This window comes from Clavelina lepadiformis, chromosome 2 (genome assembly GCF_947623445.1).
Source record: "Clavelina lepadiformis chromosome 2, kaClaLepa1.1, whole genome shotgun sequence".
Taxonomy (NCBI): domain Eukaryota; kingdom Metazoa; phylum Chordata; class Ascidiacea; order Aplousobranchia; family Clavelinidae; genus Clavelina; species Clavelina lepadiformis.
The window spans coordinates 2,377,525-2,396,702 of NC_135241.1; the positions used below are offsets into that span (position 1 = coordinate 2,377,525).

The 19,178-nt window shown below is 37.6% G+C and overlaps 4 protein-coding genes and 1 long non-coding RNA gene across 7 annotated transcripts; 2 read left to right on the top strand and 3 right to left on the bottom strand.

The window, feature by feature from the left end:
* Window positions 1-245: 245 nt before the first annotated feature.
* Window positions 246-2,521, bottom strand: LOC143447153 (receptor-interacting serine/threonine-protein kinase 1-like). The gene is made up of 3 exons (XM_076947099.1): window positions 1,895-2,521; window positions 1,406-1,581; window positions 246-1,242 (listed from the first exon to the last, which is right to left on the bottom strand). Exons 1-3 carry the CDS (start codon window positions 1,946-1,948, stop codon window positions 480-482), a joined length of 993 nt encoding a protein of 330 aa, XP_076803214.1. The 5' UTR covers window positions 1,949-2,521; the 3' UTR covers window positions 246-479.
* Window positions 1,012-4,789, top strand: LOC143447154 (uncharacterized). The gene is made up of 6 exons (XR_013114046.1): window positions 1,012-1,113; window positions 1,401-1,598; window positions 1,762-1,825; window positions 2,819-3,904; window positions 4,109-4,385; window positions 4,533-4,789. It is a non-coding gene; the product is annotated as an uncharacterized LOC143447154 (long non-coding RNA).
* Window positions 2,702-6,038, bottom strand: LOC143447151 (atlastin-1-like). Of its 2 annotated transcripts, XM_076947098.1 has the most exons (11): window positions 5,924-6,031; window positions 5,712-5,835; window positions 5,009-5,214; window positions 4,783-4,911; window positions 4,518-4,670; window positions 4,380-4,436; window positions 4,057-4,300; window positions 3,696-3,877; window positions 3,306-3,371; window positions 2,967-3,164; window positions 2,702-2,887 (listed from the first exon to the last, which is right to left on the bottom strand). In XM_076947098.1, the coding sequence occupies exons 3-11, from the start codon at window positions 5,150-5,152 to the stop codon at window positions 2,789-2,791; spliced, it is 1,272 nt and encodes a 423-aa protein (XP_076803213.1). In that variant the 5' UTR covers window positions 5,153-5,214; window positions 5,712-5,835; window positions 5,924-6,031; the 3' UTR covers window positions 2,702-2,788. The 2 variants fall into 2 exon arrangements, with proteins under 2 accessions (XP_076803213.1, XP_076803212.1); XM_076947097.1 differs by lacking the exon at window positions 5,712-5,835 and having other exon boundaries at window positions 5,924-6,038.
* Window positions 6,039-6,627: 589 nt separating this feature from the next.
* LOC143446834 (uncharacterized) lies at window positions 6,628-11,718 on the bottom strand. Of its 2 annotated transcripts, none has more exons than XM_076946653.1 (11): window positions 11,517-11,718; window positions 10,788-10,994; window positions 10,494-10,622; window positions 10,013-10,153; window positions 9,621-9,822; window positions 9,176-9,317; window positions 8,679-8,826; window positions 8,440-8,595; window positions 8,033-8,213; window positions 7,494-7,656; window positions 6,628-7,191 (listed from the first exon to the last, which is right to left on the bottom strand). In XM_076946653.1, the coding sequence occupies exons 1-11, from the start codon at window positions 11,595-11,597 to the stop codon at window positions 7,056-7,058; spliced, it is 1,686 nt and encodes a 561-aa protein (XP_076802768.1). In that variant the 5' UTR covers window positions 11,598-11,718; the 3' UTR covers window positions 6,628-7,055. The 2 variants fall into 2 exon arrangements, with proteins under 2 accessions (XP_076802768.1, XP_076802767.1); XM_076946652.1 differs by having other exon boundaries at window positions 6,628-7,194; window positions 11,517-11,716.
* Window positions 11,719-16,317: 4,599 nt separating this feature from the next.
* On the top strand, window positions 16,318-17,806 carry LOC143446221 (uncharacterized). The gene has a single exon (XM_076945760.1). The coding sequence runs from the start codon at window positions 16,378-16,380 to the stop codon at window positions 17,491-17,493; it is 1,116 nt and encodes a 371-aa protein (XP_076801875.1). The 5' UTR covers window positions 16,318-16,377; the 3' UTR covers window positions 17,494-17,806.
* The last annotated feature ends 1,372 nt before the right edge of the window (window positions 17,807-19,178 follow it).

Below are 19,178 nucleotides of genomic sequence, written 5' to 3' on the forward strand. Positions count from 1 at the left end.
GTTTAAACTGAGACATGGGAACACACGCGCCCTGGAACTGGCGCCGATCTGGGATTTTAACGTGGATTTTTTCAGTAATATTAGCAACGTGTCGAGCAATGACAGCTTTGTCTTTAGTTTGTAATGGAAAAGTGGTATATGTTCCCTTAGCCTGTAAGGTTTACCCACTTACACTACAAAGTCTGTTTCCTTGTGTATATCTTAACAGTGAACCTTGATAGACTTCAGCAATAATGACACAGGAATGACTACTGCATAATCTGATTATATATTTGAAGCTTCTTTGAACGAATACATCAAGATAGAACATTGTGACAGCAACAGCATAAAGACATGTTGCGGCGTTGAACGTAGAAACCAAAAAGGGACTGAATGAATCAAAATGCACGCACAGGGCAACAATCGATTACGTCACGCAGTGTTATGCTTCACTGATTCGATAGACGAGAATTCTATGTCGTACACAATTTTATATTACATTAATTGATATATTTATCACAAGTTGATAAGGAGCTTAGAAAATTGTCGCGTACTTCCATCATGGATGGTCTCATCTGCGGATCTTGGTTCCAGCACTTAACCATCTCATCCTTGAGAAGATTAATGATCTCGACGTCTGCTTCATATTTCAAACTCAGCTTGAGCGCTTCGACTTCTTCCAGGCTGGGTCGGTTGCCCTGCTCAGCTACATAACGTACCACTTCCAAGTACGTCATCCTTTCCCGAAACGGCAGATTCCTGGTGAGAACTTCGTGGCTGATCATTGACACGCTGTAAACGTCCATTGCTCTGCTGCTCCGGGCTTCACAGTTCAGCAATCGCTCAGGTGAGGCAAATATGTAAGTAAACTCCTTTCTTTGCTCTTCCGATGATGGCCCAGAATTGGAACTCGTGGCAAAGTTAGCCCCACCGAAATCACTGACCTTACATCTTAGGTCAGTTGTCAACAAAACGTTCTCCGACTTGATGTCGCCATGCGTTATGCGTTGGTCGTTGCAAAAGCCATAATGTAGATAGGTGATGCCACACGCCACGTCATTGCAGATTCGAAGTCTAATCACGGTTGGAATATGCTGGATCTTGTACTCGTCTCTATTCTTGCTGCTGAGAAAGGTATGTAAATCACCGGCGGGCATATACTCCATTACAATGGCTGCTGCACCTGGCCAGGAGGTAAAACCTACCAACCGAACTACGTTTTCGTGGCTCGATAACTTTGTATTTCTTGTTTCGTTCATCAGTCTGAATTAAAATGTTACACAATGTAAGAAGATAAAAGGGGAGTTAAGTCTTATCACGTTATTACAATACATTTGATGCACTTAACGATTTTAAAAAGAGACAATACGCAATTCACGATCTTCACAACTACAAATGTCAAGGCACTATATCTACTATAGGTCACCTTTCATGGGTTTGCTTTATGATCTCTTTCGAGCCAGTGACTGGAAAATATTTGATTGCTACCGACCCATGAGGGTTCGTGAATCCAAGACGGACGCATCCGAATCCGCCTCTTCCAAGAAAACCTCTCATTCCCAGAACTCCAAAAATCTGATCACTGGAGATATACGTTGCAATCTGGAAATAAATACTGGGTTATATTTGTTGTGGCTTGTTTTGTTTTTAAAAAAGGTCCAAATACGTTTTTTGTAGACCGTTTAAATCTGCAACCTAGGGCAGTATTGGATGCGAGATTAAATTTTGTTCAGTTTTTTCCTGATTAGTTTGCATTAGCAAGAATTTATTACTGAATTACAGGTTTACGAAGAAAGTTGTAACCAAAGTAACGCAAGGAAGGATGGAGCCCTAGTTTTAAATCATGGTGAGATGATATATGTTATAAAATATAATATTATGCCCACGAGGAAAAATTTAATAAAAATATTTTTACCGTCATCTTGTTTATTTCTTCTTTTTTCAATTGCAATATTTCTGTCTTCAACATTTTTATTTCTTGATCTCTTTCGGTCAATTCCTACAAAGATTACCGGAAATTAAACAGGTGCTTTCGTTACTCACATGACATATGAATTTTGTCGCCTAGACTTGATAGGCTAGAACAGTGCTCTTCAACCGGTGTGCACGTTGCACCCTATGGTGTACTAAAATTATGCATGGAGTGCACCAGTACGAAAAGGTATACAAGGGTGCATCACAAACTTGTCACACTAAACAGATACTTTTTACAAAAACTTTCTGTGAGCAAAAATGAACCATTTATATTTGACTTTCAGGATATTAGAAAAAAGATGTACACTCTAAAAAAATCTTGAGTCAGTGACTCCACTCACGCGAAAGAGAGAACGGATTCTGATTCTTTAAAGAGTCGATTTTTTTCCACCTTCTCTCGTTTTTTTTTTTGCTTATGCAACATTCTATTTGAGTGGTGTCTTCACGGTTGGCTTGCGGCGTATTACGCAAGGGAAATTTTTACTTAGTGTTAGAATGTGATAGTTAATAATGTGCAACAACAAAACAGTCATTAAATAGTCTCTTTGCTATTTGCTCAAGTTTGTTTGAATGCTGTTTTATGACATGCAGTAGTACTCGCAAGCAGCCTGCAGCCATAATCGAACTCTCACCGACAATGTGAAAAACTTCGGCAGCTCCGCTCGGTTTGATTGACATAATGATGTGCATAATGATTTTTCATATCGCTTTTTACCTCAGTTTACCTTTTAAGTAAATAAGGTGCATGAGTTCGTCACAACAACTTAAGGTTCACCAAACCAAAAAAGAGCTTGAAGAGCTCTGGGCTGGAGCTTGCAGCCTACAAAATATGCGCCTAATCTTTTTTTTTGTTTTGTTTTTGCAGTTCGGAAATTTTTGCAAAAACTTCCAGGTCTTTCCTAACACCGCTGACCTCGGGTAGACGTTGTTCAGTCTGAATCGAAAAAAAAAATGTTTGTCATCTCACTTATGGGACTTGATGGAAGTCTTTTTTTGTTAAAATTATACCTTACCTGCAGATTTTGGATTTTGCCTTTGATGAGGGTAAATCCCCCATCAATTTTGCTTTCCAGTGAAGCTTTGAAGCGGCTCTTTAGGTGTTTTATTTGATCGGGAAAAAGATTTTCAAAATTTTCCATTGCCTTCGCTTTAAATGCCTTGTGAGCTGAATGAAGTAACATCATGTTGACGGAACAATTGCGTCTTTCCTCCTAAAAGAGGCAATAAAATTGATAAAAACATGAACACGCTCTTATTGAAGAATTTATGATATTAAAGTTTTAGATATTAAATATTTGTGTAAACGTAACGTTTTATCTATGCCCTACAAGCTATATACGCAGGCTAGCTACCATCTGCTGTTGATATTCGGTGAATAATCTTGCCCAAAGTTTTTCAGCTGTAAGGCAAGCGAGTTCCTGTCAGTTGAAATACATATCTTGTTAATATCATTGCTGCATCCCACAAGCGGAGATTTTACAATTATTTTCTTCCAACGTAGACCACTCAAGTCGTAGGATAACTGATATGTAGCCGACATATCCGTATGTTGTTTAATTATACAGCGTGGTGACTCGTTCATTCAACATCTCCTTTGACACAACTCAACAACTTTTCCAAAGTTCGGATATCAAAAATAATTTAATGGGCTTTTTCAGTTAGCAAACGAGTTCTGCTGTATGATGTTTATCGTTAAGACACTGCTAAGGCTAATATAGGCCTACAGTGTTCGATGGGTTTACCGTCATTGTAGTGATCGGATTTAGAAGTCTTCTGTCTTGGAGAAGCTGGTACAATTTGTCGGTAATTTTTACTAGATCTTGGCCGGTCATGGAGTGGTTCCAATGCCGCTTTGATTCGGTGCATTCCGTCAAAAGGTGATGAAAGAAATTTCCCAGGTGGACTCGAAACGTGTCGTCCAGCTCTGCAAAACCAAACTAAAGCACTTACGGTACAACTAAAAAATACAAATAAGCTTTCTTATTTTTAGTGCGAGCGGTCAATACATTACTGAAAGATACTAAAAGTCTCGATTTGGTCGGTTATCGTTTGAAATGAGCTTTGTTAAACAGTAGTGATTTAAAATTGGTAACTGGAACGTACCTTCAGCAATAATTTCATTGTTCACCGTATTTTGACACTGATCTCCCACTAGACCGGAGAAGGGGAGCAACATGCACTTGACCTTGTCGAAAGCGTTTTTTACGCGATCCTTCACCGCTCGATCGCCGAATGCGTTTCTATCGTCATCGAAGAAGATTTCGTTCTCCATATAGCGAAAACCCCCTTCTATGCCGCACTCGTACTTCTCGTTGGCGGACCAATAACGAATCAGGAAAAACAACGCCTACATAGACGTCATCATTAAGTAATCAAAGTGTCGGTTTTGATACCCGGGACCAAAGAAAAAGTGAACTTCGACCAACCTGAAAGTAAGTCTTGTCGCCTGGATCTTTGTATTCTCTATCGTATCCAGATAAAATCTTAAAGGCAACGAATAATTTTAAATCGGCCAACTTTTTAACTAAGCATCTTCCTCAAGTCAAAGAAAATATCTAACTTACGTCCAATATTTCAAGGTCGTTTTCACCAATCTCTTCCACAACGTTGTTGATTAACACCGAACTTATGATGCTGCTGTAAACGAAGATTTCGTGATCTTTCTGAGATCGATTGTCAGTAAACGATCCTTCGGTCTCCATGAGTAACAGAGCAATCTATAAAAGTGATATTGCTTGTAAATTTTACGCATGAGTATAACTAAAACCTATACTTATAAATAGTACACCACCTGCAGCGTATGTGTGAAGATAATGCAAAGCCAAATACCTGCTGACCATCAGATTTGCGCAGAAGATATGGCTTGCTCCATATCCATATTCCAGGCTTGATAACTCTTCGTCCACGTCTCCACTTGAGAGTAAGCGAAAGGTCAATTTCTGGCTGCCAATTTTTATCCTTCAAATTCAAAAGTTACTTTTGCAGCCTGTATTTTTATTTGCAGTAGTTTTGCTGCAAAAAACACGTTGTTAAGTCAGAGTTAAATATTTCCCACCATGTCCGACTCCAGGAAGGCGATTAAAAAGTTTAGCAGCACAGACTTTCCGGTGTTTGGTTCTCCCGCCACTGAGATTACAGCAACCGGGTTATCTTTGACCGAATGATGTTCTGCAATCTTCCTCAGAGCATCTTTGTTCATCTCAAATCCACCGTTGTCGCGTGATCCAAGAAGATGCACAAATTTTGCTGAATCGTCATGACCTATTAAGCGTAAACACGATACGTTGTTCAGCCCATTCCAGCAGCTTACATCGCTCAATTAGCGACGAGGAAACGTAGATTGGTATGTTTCCAGTCGGTATAGTTTTTTCATTTTGTTTTAATCACAACTTAATGAAACGACGTTTAAGTGACTATGTTAACGTAAAGAGGACAAGCAACTCCTTGCTAAAGATCCAATAGGCTTTAGGTTAAGAAACTTCGTGAGCTAAAAACTGATTTAAGCTATTTGGGTTTAGTTGAAGTTGGATTTATTTTAGAAGAAATATTTAGGTTAGGGTACTATGCTTTTGAGTTATAACGTTCAACATAGATAAATACGAATAAGAGTTTGAACTGTTGAACTGTTTGCTGAATTTTAAACCTGCGGTTTTACCGGCTGTGGGATTTGCAAACAACTCCCGCTCACGTTATGTTGGTTATGGTCGCTTTTGTTACTGTGTTTTACACCAGGCAAAACAGGCTATAATAAAAGATACCCTGCTAGAAAAGACGTTTAGTGCGATCATCAACGTGGCAACATCAAAATCACTTCACTTAGAAGACGATCATTCATTTCTGACGGCAGACATCGATTTCATATAGGTCCATTCTTTTTACCGGCTTCAAAGTCCAAATAACAACCAAGGATTAAGTTCTTTGCCAAGCATTACTCAAATAGAAACGTACAAAATAAGAAGTAAATTTGCACCTGATCTTGTCGCAAAATGTACTGGACCGACGACAGTTTGATCATGACTGAGTTGCCTCTGCATTTTCACCACTTGCAAAAAAATCCTTTATTGAAACGAATCAACACCTAAGCCACTGGAAAAAAAGTAAACTCTTTAATCAGAAAAAAAATAGTAAAGTTATTAAAACGAACATATTAGCAGTAGGTTTTAATAATTAGCTTGATTACATATCAATTAAACTGAACACTGAACAGCAACTGAGTAACCTTGCAACCAAAACAACTTTGCCAACAACTCATTTATTTCAAACCATAGGACTGATTTGGCGATTATCGCTTATCTTTTAAGCCTGTTTCACCTTAAAAAGCAAGAACAACAATTTCGAAATGTATAAAACTTCGACGACCTGGCCGTCGTCAATACGCACAGCACATAGGTTGAAGGGGAAAACAGGTTAGCAGTCTTGAATCACTTACACCCACTTTAAACTAATATTTACTTAATATGTACAGGATCGTTTACATTGACCCAGACCGGAATAATCCTGTGTCCCAGAAAGGCAACAATTAGAATTCCTCAATGGCTGTACCTGCTGCTGCCTGATAGTTTGGGAATATTTTTAAATAAAATAGTTAAGTTTTTTGATTATAAATATTTTGGCATTGGCATAAAGGTTTTGTCCTCTTCCAGCCAGCCAGATGTATAGACTACCAGCACAAGGTTGATTTTTTTCTACTGCATTTTATTGAAATGATTAATTAACGCACAGACAATCTCTTGCAAGAACAATGAATGACGACACGAACAGGGAGCTTTGAAGAAAACTGAATAATAAAAGCACAAGTCGTTGCGGTGAAACAAAGTTGCTCAAACATGCTGTGTCTGAAAAAACAGCAGGGGCTGGCAACATAATGGACACACGTAACGTTACCAGCACCACAAATTAAATTCAAAACACAAAATCTCTATACGGCGGCTAATCTCTTAATCTTACTAAAAGTTTAAAAATGCATATTAAGCCTGCATCAATTAGTTGGCAAAACTACGAAAATCATTTAATGATTTGAAGTAAAAGTGCAAAAAAAAAAAAAAAAAACTTGTTACAATTGACAAAGTAGAACTCATAAATCCTTAGCAACCACCATATTGTTATATTTCATGAGCCAAGGCCTCTCTGTGCATCTTTTGCTTCGTGTCTCGTATCTGCTGAGAGACTTTTTTATGGAGTTTTTCAAGCTTCTCGGTGGCAAAATTCCTGGGGTCATCTAGCTCACCGGACATCAATCTTCTACAAAATACATGGGCAATAAACTATTCTATGTGTGGTTAAAAAACTTTTTATGCATAGTTATCATAAACATACACTAATATAATTATTGTAGAACTAATAATACCTGCAAAATACAACAATGTCTTGCTAATGTTTATAAACGAGAATGTCAATAAATGCTTTGCCAACTTCGAGTAATTCACAGTAATTTCAGGCCCCCCCACAACCAGCGAACAAGCATTCATTGTTACAAGCCTCAACACCTCGCAATCCAACAACGTAACTTTCGACGTTTCAAACTGATACCATGAACTTACTCATTGAGTTGTTCTTGAGCATGAGTTAGATCCAAGTTCTCCATCATCTCGTACGTCCTCTTGACAAGGGACAGATGCTTTGTTCTGCTCACTTTCAGTGCGAAGGTGAATCGCACCCCGGTGAATTGCGTGCTTGGAGGATGAGCTGAGTGTTCTATGTTGTCTGTTGCGAAGAAAATTCACTTAATTGAAGAAAATTTAGCAAAGTTTTTCAGATCAAAAGTTAATGTTTTTTTGCGAAATATATATTTCACCTCACTAAGCATCTTCAGTTTCTCATTCAAATAGAATCAATAATTCATATTATAATTAATTATAATAAATTAAAATTTCTACAGTTGAAAAGTTAAGTGCCATACACAAACATGAAAAACGGTTAGTTTGTAACAGCAAAAATTTTAAATTAAAGTTATTTTGTACCATGTTCAATTAACTTTTCCACGGCACCCAACCCCAAACTTAAACAGCAGTATTAAATTCTAAAAAGTTTGCCAAAGATCGGTTATTGTTATTTCAACAAAATAACACCCGAGGCTTACTTCTGAAGATGGCAATACGTCCAAATTTTGGTGTGACAGTTGCAATTGCCTCATACACTTCTCCGCCTTGTCCTATAAACTCATGTACTCCATCCGCTTCCTTCAACACCACAAATGTCGTCTCTCCGTAATCTGAAGGCACCAAACCCTCATTGAGATAGAACACCATGGTCAGCTCAGTCTGTTGAAATAGAATTAGTCAAACAGTTAAACTTAGTTAGTTAGTTTTAAACTATTACTTAAAACGGCGTTAACTTTTGACTAATATGATATACATTGTTATGTCACTTTACAAATTGAAGTAAAAGTTACAATTACCGATATTAATAAATATGACTCTTTAGTTCTTAATTATAAGACAAAAACTCCTTTTAACCAATATATACGAGACAGACAAAGAAACTGACTTGGTGAGGTTCAGAGTCGGGGTGAATGCGGGTGTGGTCGGCCGATCGAACAAAATTGAGTGCGACATCGTATGGATACCATTCTGTTTCATTTGAGACGAATTCACACAGAGCTAGGAACCTTGGCCACATGTCGGTCTTCATGAAGCTCTCCACCTTTGAAACATAGTAACGGCTGACACAGTGCATACGGTTTGTAACATGATGGTAGTCCCACACAAAAGCCAAACCCAGCTTACATCATAGGCTGAAATCCACTGGACGTTATCGTTGTCTTCCAGTTGATCCGTGTCATACGAGTTTCCCTGAGGAAGGGACTTTAAGAGGTGACTCTTCCACTGCCTAACTTCATCAGTCGTGAAGAGGTCATCAAATATGTGAAGGGTTCTGGATAATTTCGAGCAAACGGAAGTGTCAATGAATAATTATTCAGAGCAGTTTCAAAAATTCTTGCTAATTTCAATCATTTATCGATGAGGTGCTGAGTCTAAGCACGACTTTCTTGCTCGTCATACACTTCGGTTACACACAATGAACAAAATTAGCAGATTTACGTTTCCATGAATATCAAGAACTATTATTGTATTTTCACAAATCCACTCTTTTCAATTTCATTCATCCATGATAAATCACAGTAACAGAATCAAAAATAAAAACTACATCAACAAATAAAGAAAAACAACATTTAAGCAAAACTAACTGCATATACAACGCTGGTGCAAGACAGTTTCCTGACCTGTCCTCAGAGCCATCATTGAAACTCCGAACAAGATGCTGATGGAAGTCGATCTTTCGATCTGCGTCGAAATTAGTGAAATGGAAATCAGCAAATTCTTCATCACTTTGTGGAGTGAAGGGGGCTGGGAAAGGAGGGTTTTCTACAATTGTTAAAAAGAATGTTAGTTTTTGGATAAAAATTGTTGCAAGATTTGTTAAACAAGTGTTTCTCAAGTTGGCTCCGCGAAGTCTTTGAAGTCCGTAAGAAACGTCCATGGGTTCTACAATTGCTTTCTTATCTTGTAAATTACTTAACCCATTAACATTTATAACTATTAATAGCAATATACAGGTTTATAAGGATGGACTCTTGTGCAAGAAGAGATCAAAATTAAATCTGACAGAACAGAATAGACTGGGAAGAAACCAATTTGATTTCACACAAATAAAATAATTAATTTTACCATCATTGTTTGGATCCGTGGTAATCCAGAGGTTTAAATACTTCAGGCGATGAAAGTAATTGACGCATGGAGCACGGAAAAGCACTGTGTGACAAGATGGCCACAAGATGGCACGATACGCATGTGGATGAACGCTTTGTGTTATTTCCAACCTCGATGAGTTGGGTTCATTTTGTCGAGGCACTTTTTGATAAAACGATGCCTAAAAATTACAACGCAATGGACCAAAAAGTGTAATATGGACACCATGGTACAACCTGGCTACTGTAAATTACCATAACAAGGCTTTGAAATTTCTCATCCAACACTGACGGTAACAATAAGCCTTATTTTACAGCTTAAATTCATTCGTAAATTGCAAACATTCTACTGGTAATTGCAAATGAGCATACTTGTCCATAGTTGTTCAGATTCCATTGTGAAGTGAGATAAATAGTCAAGACATGTCGATTCGAAGCGCAATATCGCCCTCGCATGGGAGCAACTACATCAAGAGCTCTGAGCAATTCCATTTGACCATACTCCATCACAACCTATAGTAGTTGAAAGTGTACATTTCATAACGCACTTGTCAAGATGTGGTGAAGTACACTAGACTACATGTAGAAAAGCTATTTTATATATATATACAGTATGATATAATACATAAAATCTACTGCTTACTGAATGTTATATCATATGCTGTATAAACTATTTAATTTACACTCAACATAACTTTGCAGAAAAAATTGAATCCAAAGTTACAGTTGCTTCAAACCAAAATACTGTTCAGCAAAACTGTGTGCCGTGAATGCACACTGCACAAACATAATTATCTAAAACTCAACAAAGTAAAATTTTTTTGCTATGTAGATATGCATGTCTTGAACCAACCTCATTCTCAAGCAATTTTTCAACGTGGGGCTGCAAGTTTTTCCAAGCAAATGTTCCCTGAAAGTTATCTACGTCCAGCGATTTAGTCCACGGCGCATTTCCATATTTCTCATCTTTGCCTGTGCCAATCTTGGTAAATTTTAAAGGTGTATAATAAAAGACTAATTTCGGGATAAGTCAAAAATAAGGTAACACCAATTATATTGAAATAAATGACAACAACAGTTTATTCAGGTTAAATATGTTTATAAGTAATATTTGGTGTTTAACATTTTTGGTATGGTATTGACATACATTTTTCATAATGTTTTCATAGGAATATCCTCTGAACTGAGTCAACTGATCGAACGTGTCTGAATAGAACTCTGCTGCTTCCTTGGAAATTGCATTGTCTATCACCCATGCTGTGTGACTGTCACCGATATCTAGCACACGAGATATTTTTATTTCGTCAAAATCATGGTCAGGTTTTTCCATGTCTTGTTCATCATTCATGTCCACCTGAAACCATTTTATACTTGACACACAGAAATGCAGAATATTACTTCAATGCTAGACTAGACCAATGTCTCAAGTACCAAATTGGGGAGTTACTGTTAATGAAAATTTCGATTTCGAAATACGTTGCTTATTAAGCATAACAATGTGTGTCTAGTGCATAGGTGCACTACCAAATGATATCATAATTAGGGCAGCAGGGGTGTAGTATACAAAAGCATATCATGGTTATACACTTTTGCACCAAACTAAATAATGGTAGATCTTGTTCAGTCATCCTGACTATAAGTTCCAAATTCAGGGATACCAGAAAACATAAATTTTCAGTTAAAAATGCATCCATCAAACAATGCATGAAGACTGGAAGACTGAAAAGAAAAGGTTAGTAACCGCTTTTTAGCACTTTTAAATCAACACCAACTTTAAGTTTTGCAAAAACATATCTTGGTCTGGTAAATAATTCAATAAAAAATTGCAGCTGCCATGCACAAATCCAGGTAATTTACAAAATACAAAAGTGTTTACATCTTCTTGGAACCCAAAAACCACCATTCCTAATCCCAAACATAAGAAAACTGCAAGAAGCTCGTTTGTCATCAACTTCATAGCCTGTACCAGTTGACTGTCCAAACAGCCTACTTCTCTGTTTAAAATTTGTTTGTTTGAAGCTATAACATATTAAAGTAAGCTAGACCTATAGGCAATAAGAAATGGCAAATTTTTACTTCCAAACACAAATGTCAATTTTCAAATCAAGCACTGTAACTAACTGGCAATAACTGATTTAAGGCAATTTAGGATAGGTCTGGTTACGTTTATGGCTGCCGCTATTTCACCGGAAAAAATTGAAACTAGCCTATTTTTAAAGTTTGTTGTTAACGTAACTAAAATGTTTCTAAACTAAAGTTTGTTGTTAACCTAACTAAAATGTTTCAACATAGTTACCTAGGCTAGACCTTACCTAATTCTATCTTCTAATCTAACTCCCGCAAAACCTTAAATAGATAAAAACAAATTTTTGATTTTACAACAACCACACCAAGCTGCTTGACCTGCTCGCGGTGAAATAGGCCTAGTTACTCTCTAAATTTATTTTTGTGCTGCATTATGAAGATGTTGTTCAATAATAACCAATCATAGATGTTGTGGGACTGGGAAGTTGTTGATTATTTAGACAGGATGACAGACAGGTGGTCGCACGCACAAACAAAATTTTCTTTTTTAATATAATTTTCTGTCAGTATAAATACACTAACATTCGCAGTTTTGAGCTTGTGGGGGACAACACTAATTTGTAGAATGGGGATACGGAGGAACGCGACACTAATTTGCGGAAAGTGAGAAATTACGGAATTAGGGAAACTTTTTTTCAACGTTTTCAAAAATCGAAATAACACTTGGTGTTACTGCACTGTTTATGCTGCTTCTCAGCAGATTCCGCTCGAAAAACGAAATTCTTTTTCCTTCCCCAAAATGTTTTGGATGATGCCGCTTTTAAAATGAACACTTTTTGTCGGTCGAGCCTAGCTTGATAAACCAGAGAGAAAGTCAAGGTCGTTGTAGGCTAGGAGAAGCTGATATAGAGGTGAAAGCAAAGTAACCTTTTGAGCAACGTTGCCTTGTGTGATATATATTCATGAATGCTTTTGTTGTTGCCTGAAATACAGAGGCTACTAACAAAGTGATTAAAAGAAAAAAGGTTTGTAGAGTTTGTCGCTTTGAACACCTTGAGTACTGATCTTAACAAATGGTAGTTGTTAGCTTTGTTTAACGTGATGTTATCGTACTTTTGTAATTCATTCATTTTTTCGCATTTTCTTAAAAAAAGAGTACGCATGCATGCAATAAAAACAAGTAAAGTTTTAGAAAATAGTTGAGCTCTGTCGTCACAAAACGTAACTTGCCGACAAACGTAGACAAGCACAACGAAAAACCGGTCAACACAATGAGATGAAACGCGTCACATTAGCCTATATAGCGAGTCATATTCTTACTCAGCGGCGTATTTAGGAGTTCGTTCAGGGGTGGGCAAAGGTTCTTAACGAATGGATCTAAACTTCCTGTGTTTTACCATGTCGCGTTTAGATTTTACGCTCCAAAAGCCGCTTTTAAAACGGCTTGAAATGAGTATTACGCTCATATCAATACGTAGCGGCCAATTTTTTGTGTACAATTTTGAAACGCCGTGTACAATGATTTTGTAAAAGTCGTCCCGGTATACAAAGTTTTTGAAATATAGGCTAGTATACTTACCTTTTGTGGTTGATTGAGATATAACGTCACAATCAGTGTCTCAATTGAATGAATTTTAAACTTAAAGTGAATTCACTAGAATTCTTCTCGTTACGTGACCCTGCGTTTTTTCTCGCTCGACTAATCATACTTCACAACAATGATTTTCCATATCTCGAAAGTTTTCACAAATCATTTGTGTCAATCTAATGTAACGGTTTACAAAAACTGCAACGAAAAACACGACGATCACGAAGAGGAAAAAAGAATCCAAAATTAAATCGTCGAAAACGGTGAAGCGCATCATGCAACGCACCGTTGCTTTTTCATTGGTCACGGTTGCCACAGACATCATACTGCTGTCGATTACAACGTTCGAAATCAGTAATGAACGTGTTAATTTATTACTGTACGATATCAACGCTTTTCTTAATGTCATCTTTGTCATTTGCTCATTTTTGTCATTCAAGCAAATGCTGTTTTCACCGCTGCTTAGCGAAGACAGTCTGAAGAGAGTGGAAAAGAAGTTTAAAAACAAGCAAACATCGGACGTTTTTTGATGAAGCTAAGAGTGCGTGTACACTGGTAGGATGACATGGTTGCGTTTGATTTGATAACGTTGAAACGGTTGGTTATGAAACATTCTGTAAATAATTTGTGGCATTTGCAGAACCAATGTCATGTGGATTGTTGAGGGTTTTTGCGAGGTCACATAATAATTTGGCGATAGCTGCAGAAATTTATTATAAGTAAACTGCTAACGAAAGGGATCCCAAAACTCCACCCATGTGTTCACTACTCCAAAGGCGAAATTTTTCACAAACTGAATCTTTATTCATTTTGTACAATTTTGTTTTTAATTTTGTAATTACAAAAAGCGTATCGCTTGCTGTAATTTGTAAGCTCCTGTTTTATATTGGTTTTAACTTAGCTTCAAATATATATTTGTATTTATACTGGAAATTTGTCACTGAGGATATATTTAGATGAAAACAAGTAAAAGATGTAAGTTCTCATTATTCCTATCAGGTTGCGCTTTTTGCCTTTTTCTTTCCTTTTCAGTGCCTTATAACAATTGGTTTCTCAAGAATTTTCACTTCATTGTCTTGTGAATGCAATAAACATTAAGCCGAATACAAAAGTTATTTTCAAATCTCAATTCCAATGAAAACATTTTTAGAATCTGATTATTACGTTTGTTACTTTTGTTTGCGTTTAATTGTTGACTAACGAAGGTAAATTAACGCGTCTTTGGGTTTGAGTTAATACACCGTTCATAAATGAGCTTCATTTAGATGGTCCCGTTTCGTAAAAATGTTAATAGAGTAGGCATTGATTTCGAAGACGGCTCAGCCCATTTGCACTCAGATTAGATGTCGAGGCAAACACGGAGCATGCAGCCACCGGGTCGTATTTTCTTCCGGAATGCGCATGTCGTGTCGTCCGCGTAGTACTGGTATGCGGAAAGTGGACTTGAAGTTTTTAGTTTTAACTGTATGTGGGGTGCGTTTTACGCATGAAACAAGTTCACAAATTTCTTCTCATCAGATGAAACCGCGTTTGCTTTTGTCGCTCGACTAATTATGCTGTACAAAAGCAATATTTTGAATTTTGAAACGTTTTGACAAACCAATTGCGCTTGTTTAAAGTTACAAGGTCATCGAAACTACCAAGAATTTGGCGCCTGCTCTGCTTGCTCATTGTCTCAATTGAAGATCACTTGAGCGAAACTACCATCGCACGAAACCTGTAATTCGTGCTTTCCCCAGAATGCACTCTCCGTAAAAACAATAGCGGTAGTCGGTCAAGAATGCATGCAAGATAATCAGGCTTACTGCGTAAGCACATGCAATGTTCAACAAGTCCCTTGCAGAGGAACGCGTCATGCTAGCAGCTCTACACGAACTTGTGGTCGTTTTACATTTAGCTACGTCGTGCCAAGGTTGGTCAGAATAAGTGGAATGGACATTTCATATCAACCTCGCACCAAACCTGCTTCTCAATAATGATTTAATTTTTAATCTGTAGGCGTCGACAGTTATGTTGTTGTATGGTATGTAGTTATACTTTCCTGAAAGTAGTATACCATAGTGGTAATGATAAATAGTAGCCTGGTTGCTGCTAAATAACTTTTTCATACGAAAGCAAAGTTGTACTCGCACGGCAGGTAGCGCGACGCCGTCTCGTTCATTGTTGTTTTTCGGGCTAAAAAAAAGTTGTCTTAAATTTCAGGCTAAGTGGTTATCTTTTAGAGTTAGACCCTTAGCCTGTAACGAGTGGTAAATAAGAGCTTTGTTGCGTTCGCAGAAGCATGTTGGGCAGCATAGAAAGAGACTATGCCTGTTCAATGCAATGATTCTAAGTGCTTAGAATCATGCGTCGGCCTAATGGCAGGTTTTAACGGTAAGATTTGATTTGCTTTTCTAACCAGAATTGTGTGATTTAAATTTGGAATCTGGTCTAGAAACGTATAGACTTATACGGAAAAATTTCTCTGACTACAAGGGATAAGTTCAATTTAAATGATGAAAGTTTGTGAAGAAGGCGTTTTTCGTTAATCTTAAAACCCTTGCCTTTACCTTCCGGACATATGCTGGGCACAATGGCGGATCCCGCGACTCTCCACATGCCTTGGAAGTTAGGGGTGGTTAAAGTAAAACAGGTGGCCGAAAACACGTTTAACGTCACGCTTAGCAAACTGATGCGATTTTGAAACAGAACAATGATAAGTCATGAAATATAAAAAAATAAATAAAGTATAAACTGCTTTCAAAATTTTCATAAAACTTATCAAACAAGTACATTCTTTGATGAAGTCGTTATCATTAATGGTTATTTATGAAAGAAGCTGTTTAAGCTATTTGAAGGACAAATACACAAAAGGATAAAAAATCAGAATTAATGCAAAGGGCTAGCTTAGCATAAAATTATTTCCAAATTTTCGACCAGTCGGTATGGTTTCAAGGTTCATGTTGTGTCAACTGATAAGCTAATCTTTGAACTATACAAATTTTTGAGTTTCAACTGGACAAAATATTTTAAAATAGACTTGATTATAAGCTTTTAACTGGCAACTTCATATTTATGCAGCTTGTCCCACGGTTTCATTGTAGCATTCAATACTGGATTGTCGTACTTAATTAAGTAGTAAGAAATGCCAATTGAAATGAACAATACGAACTCGACTGACTCGAAACCGTACCTTAGATGGAAACATGCAGACTGGCTAATAGCTGAAGTGATCAACTCTCTGCTTATGCTCTCTACTCTGTGGATCATATTCTCCTTGATCCATTTCGGCATAAAACACAAAAAGTGGAGCAAAAACCAAACGGGAAACGTAGATAAACTGACCGGAGGTATAGTGTACACATTGACAGTAGTGTGTGCAATTTTAGCACTTGTGAGATTCATCGTCGACCAATTTGCATTTAATATCGGAATTGGCATTGGTTTCGACAAAGAATGTGAGGTGTTGGCAGATGCTGCATTGGTGTTGTACTTTCTTGTCATTTCGGCGGTTTATGCTTTCCTTTGGCTACGGCAGCGTATATTTTATGCGAACAACATGCTGTTTGTAAACGTTGGGATTTTCTTAAAAGTCTTGAGCGCCAGCAGTTACGCAATTTTGTTTTTGGCCGGTCTAGCGGGATTACTGCTCACCACGATTCCTGTCAACCACCCATCATCACCTGAAGGTTGTGTTTATGTGGAAAGTGAAGAAATCGGACCTGTCGCTTGGATTATTTTTCTTATTGTCTTGGTTGCGGGTCAAATCACTTTAGTTGGACTTTTCATATATCCCCTCAAACGGGATTTCATTCAAAGCATTAGAGGATGTTGTCGATCTTTATTTCATTCGGGAAATACCGACAAAACCAGATCATGCAGTGTTGCAACAAAACAGACTTCGAAAAATGAAGACGAAACTTCAACGAAAAACACGACGATCACGAAGAGGAAAAAAGAATCCAAAATTAAATCGTCGAAAACGGTGAAGCGCATCATGCAACGCACCGTTGCTTTTTCATTGGTCACGGTTGCCACAGACATCATACTACTATCGATTACAACGTTCGAAATCAGTAACGAACGTGTTAATTTATTACTGTACGATATCAACGCTTTTCTTAATGTCATCTTTGTCATTTGCTCATTTTTGTCATTCAAGCAAATGCTGTTTTCACCGCTGCTTAGCGAAGACAGTCTGAAGAGAGTGGAAAAGAAGTCTGAAAACACTCGTACATCCGACGTAGTTCGCAGCAGCTGAGGTGCGCGTACACTTTACCAGAGACTAGGTTTTTGTATAAATTGTATCTATTCGTTCTGTGGATATGCTCGTTGTATTTCACAATGCTTGTAAAGTCCTTTTTTATACTGCTTACAACTCAGCTTTGAATACTTGTTAATATTTCATCTCACTTTAACATAGCCTAAAATGTTTTTATAAAGACTAATTTTAAACGTTATTGCAACAAATGTGTAGTTTAACCCTATAAAAGGATGTTGCTTTTGCCTACGTTTTACTGTTGAGTAACAAGTAATTGATCAACTCGGTTTTACGTTTGAATAAACGCAGCTTTCATTAATGGGCTTCATGAAGAGATTTTGCTTCTGTGAAAATATTTTTCTTCTTGCATATGAGGCAGCGACGCTCATGTTATTTCGTCCAGGTTCAGCAGCCATTTAACTCTATTTTTGTTGAGTGCTGTCAAGTCTACATACTCAACTCGAGGTCGGTAGATGGGTTATTTTTGGAGGATATATTGTGCCGTCTGGGCATGCGATCCACATTTGCAGTGGAACTTTGGTAGAGAGTAGGGGAGAGGTGTTGAAATGCGATAACTGTAATTGTGAGATGCATTTCACGAGTAAAATAAACCTGCGTTTTCTTCGGTTGACTGATCAAGTAATCATGCTTCAAAACAATGGAATTTTGACTTTTCAAAAATTCTGAAAATTCTTTTGCGCCAGGCTGACGTTACGATCGAGCTTACCAAAACTACCAGGAATTTGTGACTTTGCATGCATGTGTCGCTTGGTCATTGTCTCCATTGAAGAGAATTGAAGCAAATCTAAATATATCGCACAATAGGTTTTCACGCTTTGATTGACATGAATGTTCAAGAGGCTAAAGATGTTCGTGTGTCCACAAGGCACACTGTTATCTTGCAATAGACAACGTCAAAAAAGACTTTATCAATGCATTTTTTGGTCATGGTGGAAACTTTACCGCAACGTGCCAAATTTTAAAAGCTTTGAACGGTTCGATCATGTTCATTAAATTCTAAAATAGTCCTGATTTACATGCATTCAACACGCTTCTTCTTACACACAGCTGCAATATTATTTGTAATGCATTATCGGTTCTTTATACTGAACTTATCCACTACACTATATAGGCCAAGTTTTGCCTTTACGCAAACGATTCAGTTGAGATTTGGATTTTATGCCATAACGGTAAGCGACGTAATTTTCGCTCGATCTGCACTTAACAACGAACAATACACCATCGGATTATTCCGGACTTGAATAGCTAGGCCCACTAGCCTAGTGGTTCAAGGGTTCCAGCCCTGGCCTCGCAATAAATGCGGCTCGTGTTCCGTGTTCGATACCCAGTGGCACCATAACGATGTAATGCCCTTGGGCAAAGCATTAAAAACCCCTGCTCCTATCCGGAGGACCTGGTGGACAGTTCAATTGGGGTAATATTATAAATATTGCTAACATTGTACTATTACAACCAAAAAGCAAGATGGGTGACAATCGGTACTTACCCTAGCTCGAGCGATTATTACTCATCGCCGGGTTTAAGTTGTGCTAGGACTTTCCTCAGTCCAAGGATAAAAATTATATCACACCATACCAACACAGCAAATTGCAACTCGCATGTTAAAAATTTAAGTCATCATACGAATATGACGTAACAAATTGTCCTACATGGTCACAAAATGC

Coding starts and splice junctions, on each gene's coding strand:
- LOC143447153 (XM_076947099.1), bottom strand. CDS start 1,948: ATGTTGAAGACAGAAATATTGCAATTGAAAAAAGAAGAAATAAACAAG. Junction 1,582..1,894: donor AAGAAATAAACAAGATGACG/GTAAAAATATTT, acceptor ATTTATTTCCAG/ATTGCAACGTATATCTCCAG. Junction 1,243..1,405: donor ATAAAGCAAACCCATGAAAG/GTGACCTATAGT, acceptor ATTTTAATTCAG/ACTGATGAACGAAACAAGAA.
- LOC143447151 (XM_076947097.1), bottom strand. CDS start 5,987: ATGCAGAGGCAACTCAGTCATGATCAAACTGTCGTCGGTCCAGTACAT. Junction 3,165..3,305: donor CCGAATATCAACAGCAGATG/GTAGCTAGCCTG, acceptor TGCCTCTTTTAG/GAGGAAAGACGCAATTGTTC. Junction 2,888..2,966: donor GCAAAATCCAAAATCTGCAG/GTAAGGTATAAT, acceptor TTTTCGATTCAG/ACTGAACAACGTCTACCCGA.
- LOC143446834 (XM_076946652.1), bottom strand. CDS start 11,597: ATGAAGTTGATGACAAACGAGCTTCTTGCAGTTTTCTTATGTTTGGGA. Junction 8,596..8,678: donor AGTGGATTTCAGCCTATGAT/GTAAGCTGGGTT, acceptor TATGTTTCAAAG/GTGGAGAGCTTCATGAAGAC. Junction 7,195..7,493: donor GCTCAAGAACAACTCAATGA/GTAAGTTCATGG, acceptor TGTATTTTGTAG/AAGATTGATGTCCGGTGAGC.
- LOC143446221 (XM_076945760.1), top strand. CDS start 16,378: ATGCCAATTGAAATGAACAATACGAACTCGACTGACTCGAAACCGTAC.